This window comes from Solenopsis invicta, chromosome 13 (assembly GCF_016802725.1).
Source record: "Solenopsis invicta isolate M01_SB chromosome 13, UNIL_Sinv_3.0, whole genome shotgun sequence".
Taxonomy (NCBI): Eukaryota; Metazoa; Arthropoda; class Insecta; order Hymenoptera; family Formicidae; genus Solenopsis; species Solenopsis invicta.
In genome coordinates, this window is record NC_052676.1 from 1,541,238 (window position 1) to 1,558,556 (window position 17,319).

General features: G+C 35.2%; 3 protein-coding genes across 14 annotated transcripts in view; 1 reads left to right on the forward strand and 2 right to left on the reverse strand.

Moving 5' to 3' along the window:
* The window catches only part of LOC105208165 (low-density lipoprotein receptor-related protein 6), a 37,467-nt gene extending 27,672 nt beyond the window's left edge, over positions 1-9,795 (reverse strand). For 2 of the 4 annotated variants that reach the window (XM_039456611.1, XM_011177928.3), the window contains exons 1-6: positions 9,657-9,795; positions 3,610-4,384; positions 2,441-3,205; positions 1,282-1,676; positions 422-1,056; positions 17-184 (exon numbers count right to left, since the gene is read on the reverse strand). In XM_039456611.1, the coding sequence (XP_039312545.1) occupies positions 17-184; positions 422-1,056; positions 1,282-1,676; positions 2,441-3,205; positions 3,610-3,676 (2,030 nt within the window). In that variant the 5' untranslated portion in view covers positions 3,677-4,384; positions 9,657-9,795. Of the gene's footprint in view, positions 1-16; positions 185-421; positions 1,057-1,281; positions 1,677-2,440; positions 3,206-3,609; positions 4,385-5,395; positions 5,529-9,656 lie in introns of those variants that run through there. The other 2 variants (XM_011177929.3, XM_039456610.1) reach the window with 2 other exon arrangements.
* LOC105208149 (mitochondrial glycine transporter) lies at positions 5,508-11,883 on the forward strand. Of its 2 annotated transcripts, XM_011177922.3 has the most exons (9): positions 5,508-5,709; positions 7,721-8,015; positions 8,275-8,337; positions 9,745-9,863; positions 10,197-10,281; positions 10,360-10,539; positions 10,880-11,054; positions 11,218-11,471; positions 11,725-11,883. In XM_011177922.3, the coding sequence occupies exons 2-9, from the start codon at positions 7,962-7,964 to the stop codon at positions 11,749-11,751; spliced, it is 957 nt and encodes a 318-aa protein (XP_011176224.1). In that variant the 5' UTR covers positions 5,508-5,709; positions 7,721-7,961; the 3' UTR covers positions 11,752-11,883. The 2 variants fall into 2 exon arrangements, with proteins under 2 accessions (XP_011176224.1, XP_039312556.1); XM_039456622.1 differs by lacking the exon at positions 8,275-8,337.
* A 185-nt stretch (positions 11,884-12,068) lies between these two features.
* On the reverse strand, positions 12,069-17,137 carry LOC105208147 (luc7-like protein 3). 8 transcript variants are annotated; one of them, XM_011177918.3, is made up of 8 exons: positions 16,791-17,137; positions 15,842-16,090; positions 15,569-15,775; positions 15,247-15,408; positions 14,975-15,168; positions 14,813-14,907; positions 14,593-14,703; positions 12,069-12,436 (listed from the first exon to the last, which is right to left on the reverse strand). In XM_011177918.3, the coding sequence occupies exons 1-7, from the start codon at positions 16,893-16,895 to the stop codon at positions 14,630-14,632; spliced, it is 1,086 nt and encodes a 361-aa protein (XP_011176220.1). In that variant the 5' UTR covers positions 16,896-17,137; the 3' UTR covers positions 12,069-12,436; positions 14,593-14,629. The 8 variants fall into 8 exon arrangements, 6 of the variants coding, with proteins under 6 accessions (XP_011176220.1, XP_011176223.1, XP_011176219.1 ...); XM_011177921.3 differs by having other exon boundaries at positions 14,813-14,889; positions 16,791-17,136; XR_851503.3 differs by having other exon boundaries at positions 12,071-13,304; positions 13,492-14,703.
* Between the last annotated feature and the right edge of the window lie 182 nt (positions 17,138-17,319).

Consider the following 17,319-nt stretch of genomic DNA (forward strand, 5'->3'; position numbering starts at 1 on the left):
GCAGTTATTAATATACCTGGCGTCTTTGATACCGGTAACAGGTATGATATTATCATTGTTGACGTTTTCGATACTGATTCGGCCAAGATTCTCTCTTCTGGAAAACAGCAAAAAGGCATCCGGTACAACGCACGTGCGCTTGTCCTTGGTCAATTCGTAGCCCATCTGGCAGGCGCAGACATACCTAAATATTTTCAATTTTTTTTTTATTGACAATTTTTCTGTAAATATAAAGTGTAATTTACACATATGTTATTTAATCATTTTTAAGTTTGATTTACTCCGATATCTAAAGCGCGATAAAAAAGAATATGATCCTTTACTTCTTCGAATAAAAGTAACTTTAATCTATCCGCAACAATATCAACGAAATCAATATCAACTTGCTGAAAAATTTTCGCGTATTTCCAACGATGCATACCTGTTGTTGGGTCTGTTGAAGCACAGATGGCTGCATCCACCATTGTCGCGTGCGCATGGTGAATTGCTGACATTCACTCGGCCAAGATGCACAGCTTTGATTCCCATCACGTTTGGCACCTGATCAACAATGATTTCACGATCGCTACCAGTGAGCTTGTGTGCCCGATCGATGCTGCGACGCTGCCAGTCGGTCCAGTAGAGGTAATCGCCCAGTAGAGTGAGACCGAACAGATGCGGCAGATTGTCAGTGATCACCTCACGCCGATCGGTACCATCCATATTCGATACTTCGATTTTATCGGTCTTTGCGTCGCACCAGTAGATCTTCTTACGCTCAAAGTCCAGGGCGATACCGTTTGGCCAGAAGATATCTTTGGTAATAAGTAGGATACGCTCGCTACCATCGAGATTGCTGCGTTCGATTTTAGGCCGTTTCTCGCTCCAATCGGTCCAGAACATCCAGCCGTGCTCGGGCGCGACCGCGATTGCCCGCGGCTCAGACAGATCTTCGTTCACCAGCACACGCCGATATTTACCATCTAGTCGCGCCACTTCGATTCGATCGGTCCCGGTATCGGTCCAATAGAGATTGCGAGCGATCCAGTCTATCGCAATGCCATCTGGATTCGCAATCTGCAAGAATTAAAAAAAAAAAAACCAAGAAGTTATAGTTAAATACAAGTATAATGAACAGAAAGTATTACCAATATTAAAAAAAATATTATTACTGTTAAAAGAAAATGCTTATAACTAAAAAATAAAAATTGTGAAGCATATCTACTATAATGATTTTGTTAAAAATGTTTTCTAGATATTGCAATAATCAAAGATATTAGAAAACAATTGCCACTTGCACACCTCCGTAGAAATGACATTCTGCTGACTGGATCCGTCTAGAGGAGCTCGCCTGATGGCGGTTGTTTGTTCGTCACTCCAGTACAGTAATTCGTCCACCGGATCGAAGTCAATCGCGATTGCATGCTTAATACCGGTGAGCGGCAATGCAAAGTTCGTATAATCGGGCGAATCTAAGGATATCCGGCAGATTTCGGTTCGTTGAACGATTAGCAGCAGCTGCTCGGGCCTGCTGGCGCACGTGTAATTGTCAATCAACTTCACGCCCGTGGGACAGGCGCAGCTGAAACCAGGTTTCTCTGAGCTCAAAAGACACAGATGAGAACAGTTGCCGTTGTTGTGCCTGCAAGGGTTATTGCCACCTGGCTGCCTCTTTGCATCCCAGACTTCAATATCACCTGAAAGTAAAAAAATGATATTTAATATATATGAAAATATTATAAATATAAGAAAATTAATAAATGTACAAAATATAGAAACAAAACATTTAAAAAATCACAAATTTTATAATGGAAAATTAATAAATATTGCCCGAAAAGATACAAGCTCAACAAATATTGTATAAAAAGGTATAGAAGGATAATATGTATCCGTGGTAAAAAATTTTGTCAGATTTTTTAATATATTTTTTCAGTATTTTTCAGAATTTCTGAACAATTTTATAACTTTCTCAGATTTTTTATATGAATTAGAACACTTTTCAAAAATATTCAGAAAGTCTACATCTTTTCTCAGAATTTTTTGTATATGTTAATTATGAAATAGCTTTGGGTTTCTAAGATTTTATTTATTCTATAATTTCTAATAAAATGTTGTAAAATCTAAAAAAAAGTTAAAAGTATTTTTTAGAAATTATGAGATGAGCAATCTCAGAATATTTCAGAATTCACATGTATGAACAATTCTAAGAGACATAGACTTTACGAGTATTTCTGAAAAATGTTCCAATTCTTATAAAAAATTATGAAAAATATTTTCACCAGGGATAATCTAGAGAGCTGCAGGAAATAAAGCACTTATACTGCAAATTCTTTCAGACTCAAAGATACACGTCAAGGACACAAATGGCGTGATGTTAAATAGCAAATACAGCGCAGCAACTTCAGTAAATATTTGCACCATTAATACAAGCTACTACTAATATGTACAAGAGAATATTTACTACCAGGTATGTATTCGCCATGAAACAATTCACGGGGATGCGATTGCGGCTGGTTCATGTCGTACGAGTGGATGCACCAGGTCTTCCAATCAGTCCAATAGAGTCGATTGTCGAAAAACGTTATGGCAAACGGATAGTCCAGATCGCGAGTAATCAATTTGCGTCTGTTATTGCCGCTGTAATCCATGACGGCGATGAACCATAGTCTACCATCCGCCCAGTAGACGAGCTTATTCTCATAGTCAATCGTCAGGCCGTTCGGCCAGAATATGTCGTCAGAGACGATGATCTCGCGGGTGCTTGGATTACCATCCATCGAGGCGCGTTCAATCTTAGGTATGTCGCCCCAGTCGGTCCAGAAGAGGAGCCCTTCCATCGGCGCCAGAGCGATTGCGCGCGGCTGATAGATTTCCGTCCAGAAGAGCACCTTCCTGTTACGGCCGTCGACGCTGGTCACCTCGATCCGATTCTTCTCGCCGTCCGTCCAGTACAGCTTATCCGTAAACCAGTCGCATGCGAGACCGTCGGGCGATATCAGACTAGAGTTTACCACCGTTATTCTCTCGCCTGTGTGTGTACCATTGTAGCGTATGCACTGTATCATCTCGAGACCACTGTCGGACCAGCAAACCAGTCCACGTTCATAAAAAAAGTCCAGGGATGCACCTTCCGACAGGTCCTTGATGATGATATTGACCTTGTTGCCACGGGACATGTTGGCCACTCTGATGTCCTTGTGAGTGGCGAAAAGAAGAAGAGGTGAGCCTGGAGGATGATAGTAAAATATATTTATTTTTAAAAAACATAATTTTTATTTTTTATTGTATAAGTGCGGAGGAAAATAAAAGCACTGAATTAAAAAGAAATAAAAAAACAACAGAGAAAACATTGATAAACGATAAAAGGAGAAACGTAGAAAGATGAAGCATAATAAACACACACATATACAAACATACAACGTACAAACAAAAACATACTACCAATAACTGTGCACATGCCAAGTGCTAATAATAACGAAAATATTACGATCAAAGGAAAAAGAAAAAAAAATGGAGAAAATGTCGAAAAGAGGGAAAAGAGGAGCGCAAAAGGAGATGCGTCTCAAGGGAGACGTTCGTCTTAAAAAAGGAGGGAGAATGACAGATTATGAAAACACTGATGCCACCTACCATTGCAGGAAAAGACGCCGTAGCAGAGGAGGCAAACAATGGTGAGCCAGGAGTTCCGCGTGATCATGGTGGATTAATTTCTAGCTACGGGCTCTTCACGTATTCTCGATCGAGGGCAGATCGCTTTCGCAACCGCGTATCATCTCGTCGCCGCGTGGATGATAGAACAGCTCCCGAACGGCGGTATCACGTCCGCCCTCCTCGCGTCACCGGCCATTTGTGAGTGTTTGTGAGGCGCCGCTTCGGCTCCGGCGGTGGCGTCACTGGCGTCTCCCATCCTGTCGGCTCCAGACAGTCCAGACTCCAAACGGAGTGGCGCACTGTTTTATCGACGCTCCCAAAAAATATGTAAACAAAGAACATTATTTTTTTCTAAATAGTTTCAAAGACGTCGAACTGCAAAACATGTTTCGTAAAAATTAAAAAATTAAATATATATCGATTTTAAGAGTCCCAAAATAAGAGCGACAATAAGATTTATAAAAAAAATGCAATTTGACATTTAATCACCCGAAAATGTGTAAACAGATATTATTTTTCCTTTCATTAATTCAAGCATCGAGAATGAGCATTTCGTAAGATCTCGTGTGAGCATTCTCGTTAGAAAATTAAACATATCGAATCTAAAAATAAACTTACAAAGTTAATTACAGTGTCCTGCTTTATCGACACTCAATTATTTGAATTTTTATCCATAGTTGATAATGTCATCGCTCTTCAATTATCGCCGAGCATTTTAGGGTTGACAGTTTTCAGTAGTCTCTCCTGGTCTCTCCTAGATGAAATATATGACAAATTCATGTTTGTGTTAATATAGAACATTTTAATAAATATTAAGAGTCGTTCCAACGTTTAGTGTAGTTGTAAACAATCGCAATTTGTCTGTCCACTTTTTATCAATGTTAATTTAGCTTTAATCTCAGTTCAGCTTCCTCTTTATCTTTTTCTAATTTCACGAATAGGAAGAACCGAGATTAAAGTTAATATATATTGATAGAAATGAACAAAACAGAAATGAACACCTTAAACAATATATTTTACAAACTTAGAACTTCATTTATACTACTGTAGAGTGGCCAACCTTTCCTTAAGTAATTAAGCAAACAGTATATTTTCAAAATATCTTTAAAACATTTTTAAAAATGTTAAAAACAACGAATTCCTTTTATTTTATAAAAAAATATTTATTTCAACATTTGAAACAATGTTTTCTTTTAAAATGTTTTAAAAACATTTACTTATTTGACATTATAATAAACGTTTTTTTTTATGTTGAAATGTTGAAATAAACTTAATGTTTCCTAACTTTCTATTTAAAAATGATCATCCTTTAATTTTTAAAACATTTTAAAAATATTTCTTTGATATATATAAAAAAAATATTTAATTAAAAGGGATTTAACTCATTATTTTTAACGTTTTTAAAAATGTTTCTCAAATCTTTTGAAAATATTTTAAAAAATAATGTTTGCTACTTGGATCACTTCAAGTTCGCTATTGGTAGATTTTTTTTTGTTTACTCATTGTGAATGCGCAACTTCATCTGAAGATAAGACAATTGTTTCTTTTCCTCTACACCTGTTGCAATTGGTGCGAACGCGAGTGTCTGCGATGTGGCAAGTGAAAGTCAATATTTGGGAGCTAGAGAAAATGGATGACACATCGATGTCATCCGTGAATTAAAAAAAAAAAATGGATCCGCAATTGGCATTTCGTGGATTTGCCAAATTGCACATCACTCGCGCAGCAGTGACGTGATGAACAGGACAAACAACAGGCCACTTACGTCAGCAGCGCCCTAGATCGAATGAAAACGCAAAATAACGATGACAACGATGTCGCGAATGTCGCGATTGCCACGCGATAACTGCGTATCAGTTGACCGCGAATTCTTCGCGCTCGCACCGACCTTCCGCGACCTCGTGTCTCGTGGGTCGTCACTGGTCGTCACCGCCTGTCGCGTCGACTCTAGTCGACTCGACGCACAGGTAAGACCAGGTGAGACACTCGGCGAACAGGTACTCGTGATCGACGGATCGTTTTGCCTTCTGTAGATACTTCAGTGGATATCAATCTTTGTGAATAACCCAGTACGAAACGGTACGTTGATTGCATTATGATGGCTATCAGAAATGTAACGCTTGATTTCTCATGTTACAGGTGCGAGAATACATAATCGGTCTCAAAACTTAACCCTTTGCTTTCGTATATTTGCTTTCAGATGTCAGAATTAAAAGCTTATCTTAGTCTTTTGCGAGGGGTTTCCTGGACCCCAGGTGTAATTAACAAAGCAAACTTCCCCCCCCCCCCAAAAAAAACACGCTTTCGTGAACAATAAAAAGAGAAAAAAATAATATTGCACTTATACTGCATCTGGAGGGTTTTGATTTCAAGGTCTAGTAAACTCCATGTGATTGAACTTTTGATTTCGTATCTCGCGAAAGGTTAAGTGTTTCAGTCATTTACTTTCAGATTATATAACTGTGAGACGTATATAAAGATCATGAAATCTTGCAAAAGAATATTCTTGTGAGTATACATTTTTTGTATTCTGAACAAAAAATAATTTGACAAATTTATTACAAGCTGATTGAGACATTGAATACAAATTATTAATTTTTATGGTTTGTCGAAGAAAAAGTATCTTCTGCCTCAGCTTTAGATAAAATGATATATACAATCTAATTTTCATTTTGTTTAGTTTTCATACTTCAATTCTTATTATATTACTTCCATATTACTTTCTAATTAAATTAGATACAACTCTACAAGTGAACTTTCTTATTATGAGTGCAAAGGATTACATTTAGTCTTTGTAACTAAACTCTGAATTTATTTTTGTCATCTCCCTCTTCATAGTCTAATTATAGACCAAAATTTGATATTAAGTGCAAAAAGTACAACATTAATGCAACTACAGAGAACAAGTTTTATCGGTTGCGAATAAATGGAGTGGTAGTCACAATTGTTTCTTGTTACATATGAAACGGCTTTTTCCATACTCATCCCCTTCAGAAACGACAGAGATTTGAGTATCAATAGCATGAAAGTCAACAATCACATTGTCATTTGTAATTTTTATCTGTTCAAATTGTTTCATTATTTAATCACATTCCTGCATGGAATCAATTTTTTTTAGCTCATGAAAATTATTGAATGTTGAGAATATATTATTTTTCTTGATAAAACTATATAAAATTCTTCATGTAAGCAAGTTAATCTCATGTCAATATTTGACATTTCGAAAATAAGAGCATTCTTAAAAAAACAAACAAAAAAAAACAAGAATGTTCTCTTTTTTTGTATCAAATAAGATATTGTATCTAATCGACCAGCGTCTTAAACAGGATGTCTGACCTTTTGAAGAGATATCTTTACGATTAAATAATGATATAAGGACAGCCCTTTTATAATCATCATTTGAACATACTAAATATTCTCATCTAAAAATATTTTCTCCAGTTGCTCTTATCTGTTGTTCTGATATCTCTTTATCAGCGCTATCTTCAAGTTTAAACATACTAGCATTTATTGCGTTTTTCTTATTTAATTTGTTCTTACAAAATTAAACCATTGCAAATAAACTACATGAAAAATTTGTGCAATTTAAATGGCTTTAATCTCTTTGAAGGTAGTTTATTGAAACAATAAGTTTCTGTAGATATATTTAGCAATTTTAATTATTTCCTTTTTATTTACTCTAAATATATTTTTGAGAGAAATGTTCTATGAATAAATGCATTTGAAGTGTTTATTCTATCTCATAATTTAGAAACAACTATAACTTGAAAATGTAGGACTAAAAAAGTGCTTTTACTGTGAAATTTTTACAGTTAAATTTGCTACACCATTTATCTTCTCTTTTTTTTCCAACATGGATAGAAAAAGAATAAGTATCTAGAATTTATTACGTTGTATGATATATTTGGAAATAATCTAAGATTCCTAAAAAAATTTAATTTTAAATCTGAATATTATTTAAAAACCTTTTTGATGATCACACTCTGTGATTTCATTTTCACTTTTCATAATCTTTGTTTTTTTTTCTTTTAAAGTTACGCTTTCTTGTCAGTGTGCTAAAGATTTATATGAAACATTAATTAATTCGCAGACATACAAGGGAATTCAGTGGAAAGGGAACGCACCCGATCACTCTGGATCTTTCCACACGGAAAAGATTCCACAAGGAGTAACTCAGACTGTTATCGCTACGTGGAAAAACAGAAGGGTCATCGGATGAGGGATGACCTGCGTCGGCGTGAAGTACATCTCGCACGTTTTCGAATGAAGTCACGTTTAAATCACGTTTCGTCGGCTGATAAAAAAACTTTCTCGCACGAGCATGCTTCGATATGCAGGGTCATCCTATTGACCTCGACAGTGGCGAAACAAAGATAAATGGAGATGTAAGTAAAGCAAACGTCTCAAACGTGATTCAGTATCGCGCCAGCGTTACAGACAGTCTTACAGACGGGGGAAAATTTTTCTATCTCTCAGACAAACGATCACGTCGCTAATTATGAGACCAACGAAAATTTATTGAAATTAATAATCGAGTCGAGTAATAATAGCCTATCGCTGAAAAATTTTGCGAGTCCTTTTTCCGATTCGTAATTTTTTGAGAATAATTTTGAGTACTCTTTTCGGATCGACACTTGGTTGTAGACTACTCGAGAGATTCGGCAAGTGAAGTTTCTGAATTATACTGTCATGGAAGCTGTGGGAACTGTAAGTATCTCGAATTATGGAAAATTTTTATTAGAAGCTAGATTTGCATGGATATTATGTAATTTATTATTAGTCGTTATGTACAATGTAATATTAAAAGTATTTACAATTCCATCCTTTTTGAAATATTTTCAAAAAGAAGTACAATTGTTACGAAATACTTTACTCAAAATACTTACAAATGAAAAAAAAGTATGCATATTTTTTTCATTTGTAAGTATTTTGAATAAAATATTATATATTATATTTGTTAAAAATAAAGTGTATTCACTTAAAGATGCAGTAAGTTAAAATAGTACTAGCATATCTTATTTGCGATAATTTTATTAAAAAAAAAAAAAAAAAAAAAAAAAAAGAGAGAATATATAATGTTGGAAGTACTTCACAAAATATTTTTTTTTTTGTATAAAATTATCTCAGCAGATAAGATATGTAAGTACTTTTTTATGCATATCTTTAAGCGGATGTCTTATCTTTAACATTTTTTTGCAAAGACGGAACCAGACGGAAAGTTCTCTCATTGCACAACACATTGAAATGTTTTTCCAAAAACAATTATTGTTTTCTTCTATTCATCGAATTGGTATATTTTATCATGTTGTGTAACATATTTGTTAGTCTCTAACTGAGAAGATCGTTTAAAAGTTCTTATATAAAAGATAACAGGACTCCAAACTTTCTCACAAATAAGTTTTCATTAACGTCATCATCCTGATACTTCACATTGCAAAAGACTCTCCATCGGATTTTGTGGGCCTCCCACGAAGGCGGAATCGACAAATAAGTCGACCGATAAATCGTCAGACAGTTTATTAATAAACTATATCGTTCGATACGCGCGCGGGGTTGACAAATTTACGTCAAGAGAGGTTCATCGGTCTGACGAAACTCTGTTTTCGCATTTGCGTTTATCGATAAAAAGTAAAAGACAAATAGATCCCCTGTGGTGTGAAACGCTAACGTATTAAATATAGTATAATATGAACATAAAAGTCACGCGATGCCCGCGATATTAAAGAAACAAACTCGTGTGCGTAATTAATGTATCAGTCCCTTGCGAAAAATGGATGTTTGCCACGCGACGATAACCCCGAGTCACTCTTGTAGCGATAACTTGTTGACATCGTGCCATTCGGCCGAGATCTCTCAACGCACGTGAGTGAACTCGTGCGACAAGAGTGTAACAATTCGTAATAATCGCTCGATTGAGCTTCGTCCCGAGGTCGAATGGACTAGAATGCGTCTGCGAGTCCCCGACTTGTTTTTGCTAGAAGAAAATCGAAATATAAGTTAGAGAATTTATCATTAAAAATAGATACCATTAAATTAAGCTTGCGAGTTTGAAGATAACGTGTAATCCACTGTCGACAATGTCCGAAATCGAATAAGATTTTCCTATGTTCACAGTATCCAATTTTGAAGTCCTTTTTGGCGGGCTCGTTCTCTGGAACATTCTCCACGATTCTCTTCCAACCGTTGGACTTGGTGAAGACCAGACTTCAGAGTAGAGTCAATGGCCCTATCGGGTAAGATTAAAGTTCATCGCTGTAAATGAAATCCGTACAATTAGGCTCTCCTTTATTATACATATATAAGTACATGATCAGGATCGCTCTCTCCCAACTCAAAATTTCCAAGATTGAATTTAAAATCATTTGATATTCAATTTCTTAAAATTTATCATACTTTTTCAAATTCTATCCTTCACTCAATTTGAACTTGATTTTTTTGCCTAATTAATTATATTAATTAAAATTTTAATTCTTTCTGATTTTTTTTAACCTCATAAATTTCAACTTAAAAATTATTATCTTAAACTATCAAATAATTACCAATTAACTTTCCGGATTTCTTAATAGAGCACCAAAAAATGGAATGTTGGGCACGGTGGCGCACATCATTCAAAAGGAGAATATCTTCGGACTTTGGAGGGGCATGACACCGGTGAGACATTGTTTAGAAGATTAATATGACTCGAATATGTTGATTCACATTAACGACATAAAGGATGTTAATTTCCAGTCAATAACTCGAGTGATTCCTGGCGTGGGTTTGTACTTTTCGTCGTTACACTGGCTGAAGCACGCCTTTAATCTGGAGGAACCTCTGACGGCTCTGCAGGCTATTTCCTTAGGTGTTACCGCGCGATCCATGTCCGGTGCTCTGCTGATTCCCATCACCGTCGTGAAGACGCGATTTGAGGTACGTTCAGAAGATTGATGAGAAAAAAGGAGTTAATCGTAACATGGAAATGGAAAAAGGATTATATGAGATAACACAATGACCATAGATTAAGGAAAGAAGATAATAGAGAATGAAAAAAATGCAAGTTTTAAAGCACAAGAATTTTTGTGAAAAATTACTCAATTAATATATATGAAATGTAATTTAATACAAATTTTTGTAATATTATAGCTTGACAATATTTAAAAATATTTTAAATTTTGATCATATGAGGATTTGATAATTGCCTTTTGATGATTTTTTTCCAAGATGAAATTTGAGATCAGCCAATTATATAAATAATAATTTTATATTGCAGAGTGGCGTTTACAAATACAACAGTATCAGTGAAGCTCTTAGGTTAATCTACAAGCAGGAAGGAATGAGAGGTCTATCGAGCGGCCTGGTGCCCACTCTTCTGCGAGATGCGCCTTACAGTGGTTTATATCTTATGTTTTACACCCAATTGAAAAACGCGGCTGCTAGTAGTACAGGTATTTAAAATGATCTAGTATATTGTTAAACGATATTAATCATTTGTAAATAATGAGTTAAGTTTTATATTAAAAAATATAGAGAGTTATAACTCGATATTCCCGTAATTTTTTAAATAAAAAAATTCGTCAAATTTTTATTAGACAAATTCTTCTATTTTAGGAACAGTGAACTCATCGGCACCGGTTCACTTTAGCTGCGGAATCTTGGCTGGAATTTTGGCGTCCATAGTGACGCAACCGCCAGACGTTGTCAAAACGAAGATGCAGTTGTACCCGAACGAATTCAACGGCATCTATCACGCGACGTTTTTCGTTTATAAAAAGTACGGCATTTTAGGATATTTCAAAGGTATCGTTCCTAGAATGCTGAGGCGAACTTTGATGACTACTATGGCTTGGACCGTGTACGAACAGGTAATTTGATTCATCAAGTAATAATTTGTCATGTGATCACAAGAAAAATTGCTCAATTTTCAAATTTTGTAGAAATGATTTTCATCATATTTTTTAATAAGTTATATATGAAACTATTATTATTAAAATTATTAGCATTTCTCATAAAAATTAGATTTATTTGGGTAGATATATTTTACACTGAACAGTATTATTAATAGTGAGACTGAGTAAATTAACAATGTATATTTTATGTTTTGTATTATTTATTTAGGTTACAAGGCAGATTGGTTTGAAGTAAACACGCTGTAGCTGCAATTGTTTTATATCCGAAGAAGATTATGATGTACAGTATTAGCATAGACTGTTTATATATTATAATTAAATTCGCATATTTATTTAATAAATTATATATTTTTCTAAGATCACATAATTATGTATTTATATCATTGATTCTTCTCATATAAATTTTTCGCTTCACACTTTATTTTATTCTCCATTAATCTAAATAGCTCAATATTTTAACAATATAATTACAATGAAAAATTGATATATAAATTAAATAATTAAATTTATTTCAATTCTCAAGTGTGTATTTAAAAAAAGAGCAGAGAGATGTATATATGGCATTGTTTTATTAATTTCAAATAACAATCTTAAGTGTATTATTATTATTATTATTATTATTATTGTTATTATAACGCGGCACAGCAAATACAAATTGAATTACAATTTACCTTGCTGATCAATCGGTTTATGTATAGGTGGCCTCAAATAACAATTGCTCGGAACATGAGTTATATTGATTCTGATCCATAATCTCAACACAAATATTTTCATCGCCTGTCCTACTCTCATTTTCTCACTCTTTTTTCTTTTATTGTTAAGATTATTGTTAAGATGCAAAATCTTTACCTTAACAATATGTTAAATGATGTTTTGGACGAATTTCCGAGAAGTCTTTCCTCTTTGTTCCTCTCTTCTTCCTGAAAATAGACAATCCAAGCTTTAACAAAAGTGTCATCGGTACTGAGAGATACGATAATAGCCAAACATTGTTTAATAAAAAGTCTTGTTGGTGAAATCCTGTCCCTCTGTCGACTGTGTGTTTGTTTAACAAGCGCACGAGGTTCTCATTAAGAGGTTACGAGTTAAACCTCCTCGATCAACCGAAACACCAAAATACACGCAAATTGTTGGGTTAACTTTCATTGTCTGGGGAGATGACTCGTGTCATTCAGAAAAAACATCTAAATAATCGAATGTCAATTTTCTCTTAAATTTGATTTTTTAAATAAATATTATGTCATAGGTAAATCCTCTCTGTTATAATTGCCTATACTTTTTTTTCTATCAATGGCTCTCGCTAAGAACATAGCATTCTCGTTTAAGTGTATTCTTTTTCATGATACATGATACACAGTAGCGTACTAGTATCAGTTTTAAATGAATATATGTACAGGTCTATTATACCAATTTGAGGATTCCTAAAATTTGGTATCTCTAAAATCATTAAATCCTAGACCACGGATCCAAAGAACACGGAAATAAAGGGATAATTCTCCTGGCAAAACATGTGTTGATATTATCATTCCGGTATAAATACCTCGTCAATTGCGTGGCAGAAGCTAGAGGTTCGTATAGTCACAGTCACACGTTTACAGGGCGCACTCGTAGTTGTGCACTCGTGCATATGCAGTCGTGGACGAAGCTCTATGAAGCGGGCACTGAGAGCTGTGTCCCTTCCACACTAAACCACTAAATCTTTTTTTTCTCTCTCTCTCTCTTTCTCTCTTTTAATGACGCGCGAACTAAGATTACGGTATTAACAAACCTACGGAGACAACCTCGTACCTGAGAAGCGAGAAAAAGATCAAGTCCAAAATTATTGGTTTTTCTTATTGGAGCTTCTCTTTTTCTTTATAACACCGTAACGAGAGAAGTATTACAATCGTTTATAAGTTACGTGGAAAAGCAAGATAAATTCTCGAAGCTCCGAATTCAATTATCTAAAAAAATAAAACGCGATAAGACTACTTACAATAAAGAGAAAACGCTATGTTTTTATAGAAACAATTCGTTTTATTTTTAAATAAACAGTATGAATCTGTTATATCGGATAAGTTTCGATCCGACTGCGTTTATTCACATTCATTCGATTCATCTTGAAAGTGCATATCCACAATTCCATAGATCTTTGTGGGCTTCTCCTGGAAAAAAACGAAATCTTGGACTTGTGCTTTCTTGCTGCTCGAGTACAGTTATTAAACCGATGAAAGCAAGCGTAGGTATACCTTCTCCCAGCTTGCTCCGTACATAAATCGAGAATACTCGGAATATTGAAGTGTAAAAAAAATTTAAATAAAATTGTAAACTTTTACTTAATAAATATTACAAAATTTTACATTTAAAAATTAATATTAAAATATTATAAAAGTTGGATTTACTTTCTAAAAATCCAAAATTTATTCTAGAGTGAAACAATTTTGTATCGTTATGTAAAAACCTTTTTCCAATATGAAATGTTTTAAACGCGAGATAAATCAAGAATGTTCGAAAAAATTAAATTTAGAAAAGTTTAAAAAAAAATTAAATTTGTATAGGTATCCTTTTTGAAATTTTTCAATATATCATTATAACAACTGTTATTGAAATATTCTAAAAAAATTTGATTAAAAAAAAAATTGATTTTCTTGACCTACAAACTCTACATAAGCATATTAGACTATTATTACGTTAAAGCATTTCATTTGTTTGTATATATTTACAACATTGTATAATATTTACAACATTATATAATAGGTACACCTGTTATTTGCAGATTTTATCACTCTAAATACTTGATTGTGTCAAATCAACAAGTTTAATATTAAGGAAAATGGAAGAACATAATCTATTTCTTCTTAAATTTTCTGAGGCATTCATTCGTGATTATTCTGGGAGATCAGAGAAAGGCGGAGAGAGACAGTGTGTTTCAGAGAGAGTGAGACGAACTTGCTGTGTGACTTACGCGGCGCTTCAAACATCACAGATTATATTATCATGTATATGTATTATGTGCATCGGAATGGCAACTCACCTGGATCGAGAGAGTACCTGTACAGTAATTGAGACGAATATGGTTATATTGTTTGGTGCATACCTGGCTTACTTCTCACTCACTAACCAATCAAGAGAAGTTACTTGTGACTTCGACTACGCGAGCGGTGACGGCGACGATTATGGTGATTGGAACTACGATGATCGCGATTTCCTGAAATTATTATTATTATTGTTGTCGTTATATTATCTTATTATCACAGTACATCCGATACCAGGCTGCAATCGCGATATCACGTTTAAGGATTAATGTTATTGCTCACCTTTATCTCGACTGTGACGTCGATGGCTATCTTCGTGCTTATCTCGCGATCTACTTCTACTTCTATGTCCAGAATTTCTGTAACAAATAATATCTCTATTAGACCAGTTATAGGCTAGTTCATTCTAATATCACACTCGTCACAATACGGAAAAATTTCTACCTGTGACCACCCGGATCATGGCGGCTCTTGTCATCATCCATTCGTCTGCGACGCTTATCCCTCTCTCTGTCGCGATCTCTATCTCTATCGCCGTCTCTCCGTCGTCTGTCGAGCTCCTCATTCGCTCGCGCCCTTTGCTTCCGTTCTTCCTCCCTCCTCTGCTCTTTCTCATCGCGCGCCTTGTCACGCTTGTTCTGTAAATAAGATTTTACTTTAATTTTTACCTTCAAAGATATAAAGTTTGAAAAAAAAACGTCATCACTCATTCCTACCATAATTTCTTGAAGAGCGCTCTTCAGTCTAGCATAACCCACATGCTGTTTTCCCATTAGATGATCATCAATCCGTTGCTGTGCATCGCCCACGATAAGAAATGCACCACACACGTCGCATACCTCCATTTGTTTCTCCTGTGCGGCCGCTAGTTCAGCAGTCTACAAATGAATGTTGTGGAATTAGTATAATAATGAAAATTCAAGTAGTAAATTATGCAAGTTATTTATAATGTTATTCATCCTATAATAATCACATAAAACTATGTAAAAATCAGTTATAGATTATAATTATAAATTTAAATAATAATTTCAAACTTACTTGATTGTAATGACTGTTGTCATTGGATTTTCTCAGAGTTTCACGCTCTTCCTTCAACTGGTCGCATAGTCGCATTAGGCCTTGCGCTTGCTCCACGTTGCCTTGAATCCCACTTTGCTCAGCCTCTTCTACCAACTTATTTATCTTTTCCGTCAGTAGAGCAATCTGCTCCTCGTTCCTTTGAGTTTGGGCTGGAGTTAACGTTGGCTACACACAGAAAGAACATTAAATTACAATTCTATGCCTACAATCTAATATTCTAGTAAAACTTACTGCTTCAGTTCTCCCAATCAGTGCCAACCGCTGCTTTCCCTTTATGATTTTTCTCTCCACTTCGTTTAACATACTCTGACAATACCTGATAAACTCATCCTCGTATTGTTGTTTACGATATGAATGCGGCGCCTTTTCAAATAGTTCCCTGGCCTCATCGTCGTGCACCTTGGGGCACGCACCCAAGTCCGCCCTTGTATTAACAAATAAGTCATGGGGACAGAATTTCACCAAATACAGCTTGCAAAACTGAAATATGTAAAGTAAAATCACATAGATTTAATGCACTTTACAAATGTAAATTACTGTAATATAATTAAATTTACGAATAAAGTTTTAGATTGATGCATTAATTATATCCAGTCTAAAAGTTCATATACTTATTAAGAATAACTTTAAATAATTTAAAATAATCTATTAATTTTTCTTTTTAAATTGTTCTCGTCTTAGGTATTTTATGTCTTCTATTGTATTAACTAATTTCCACATTCGTCAGCTCTTGTAAAAAACAAGTAATAAATTTGTAAGATCCAAGTCAATTTGTAAATATTTGGTACTGAAACAAGACTTTTTTGGTCACATATAGATCCTATTTTGATTATACTTTCTTTAAACAAGAGCTTTACATTTAAAGCTCATCGGATAAAAAACCCGTCCAAACATAGAAGAGAATTAAAAAAAAAAACAGTAGAATGTAGTCATGAGACAGCAGATCGACTGATTCGGAAAAATTTCGTGACGTCGAAATTTCATTAATTCGACTCTTTCGTGCGAACTCTCGTTCGCGACCTAGAATTTTAAAAACTCTTTTGCGGATGTCAAATTAAGGAAAAATGCCATTGTCGAGAGAAGAAATGAGAGGGAAAATAAAAAATGTCGAAGATGGAATTTCGCAAAGTGACTGAGAAATGCCACCTCTCAAGGGCTCTCGGTATCGACGTGGACTCACCTCGGGATCCTCCCAGTTGAGCTCCTTGGGCTTCTCATTGGGCAGAACGTTTCTGTTTCTGCCCATGAGCTCGTCGAGTAGTGCGGCGGCCGCGGCGGCAGCCATTTTCTCACGCTACGGCGATCGAGACGTTTGTCCGCGTGATGAATTCACGCGCGGGGAGTGCTAAATCTCTCGAGGAGGGTACTTGCCGAGAATACGCGATGAGGCGAAGAGACTCGTCAACCTCCCACCGGTAGAACGAAGCAACTAATTTCGATAATTTTAATGGGATTTGACGGGACGTAGCAACGAGGCACTCACACGAAAAGTCCGAAAACTGCTGAGCGGACTGCGAGTTTCCGCCACCAGGCGGCGTCTGTCACGGTAAACAATAGAACCATCGTTAAGGCGGATGTCTCATGTATCAAGCTCGGCAGATGTTATTGATTGGCTGTCAAGCCTTCTGTCCATGATTAACCAATCGCATTTGAATAATTCGGTCAATTGATTAATGCGATTGGTCAATTCTCTCTCTTAAAGTATCGAT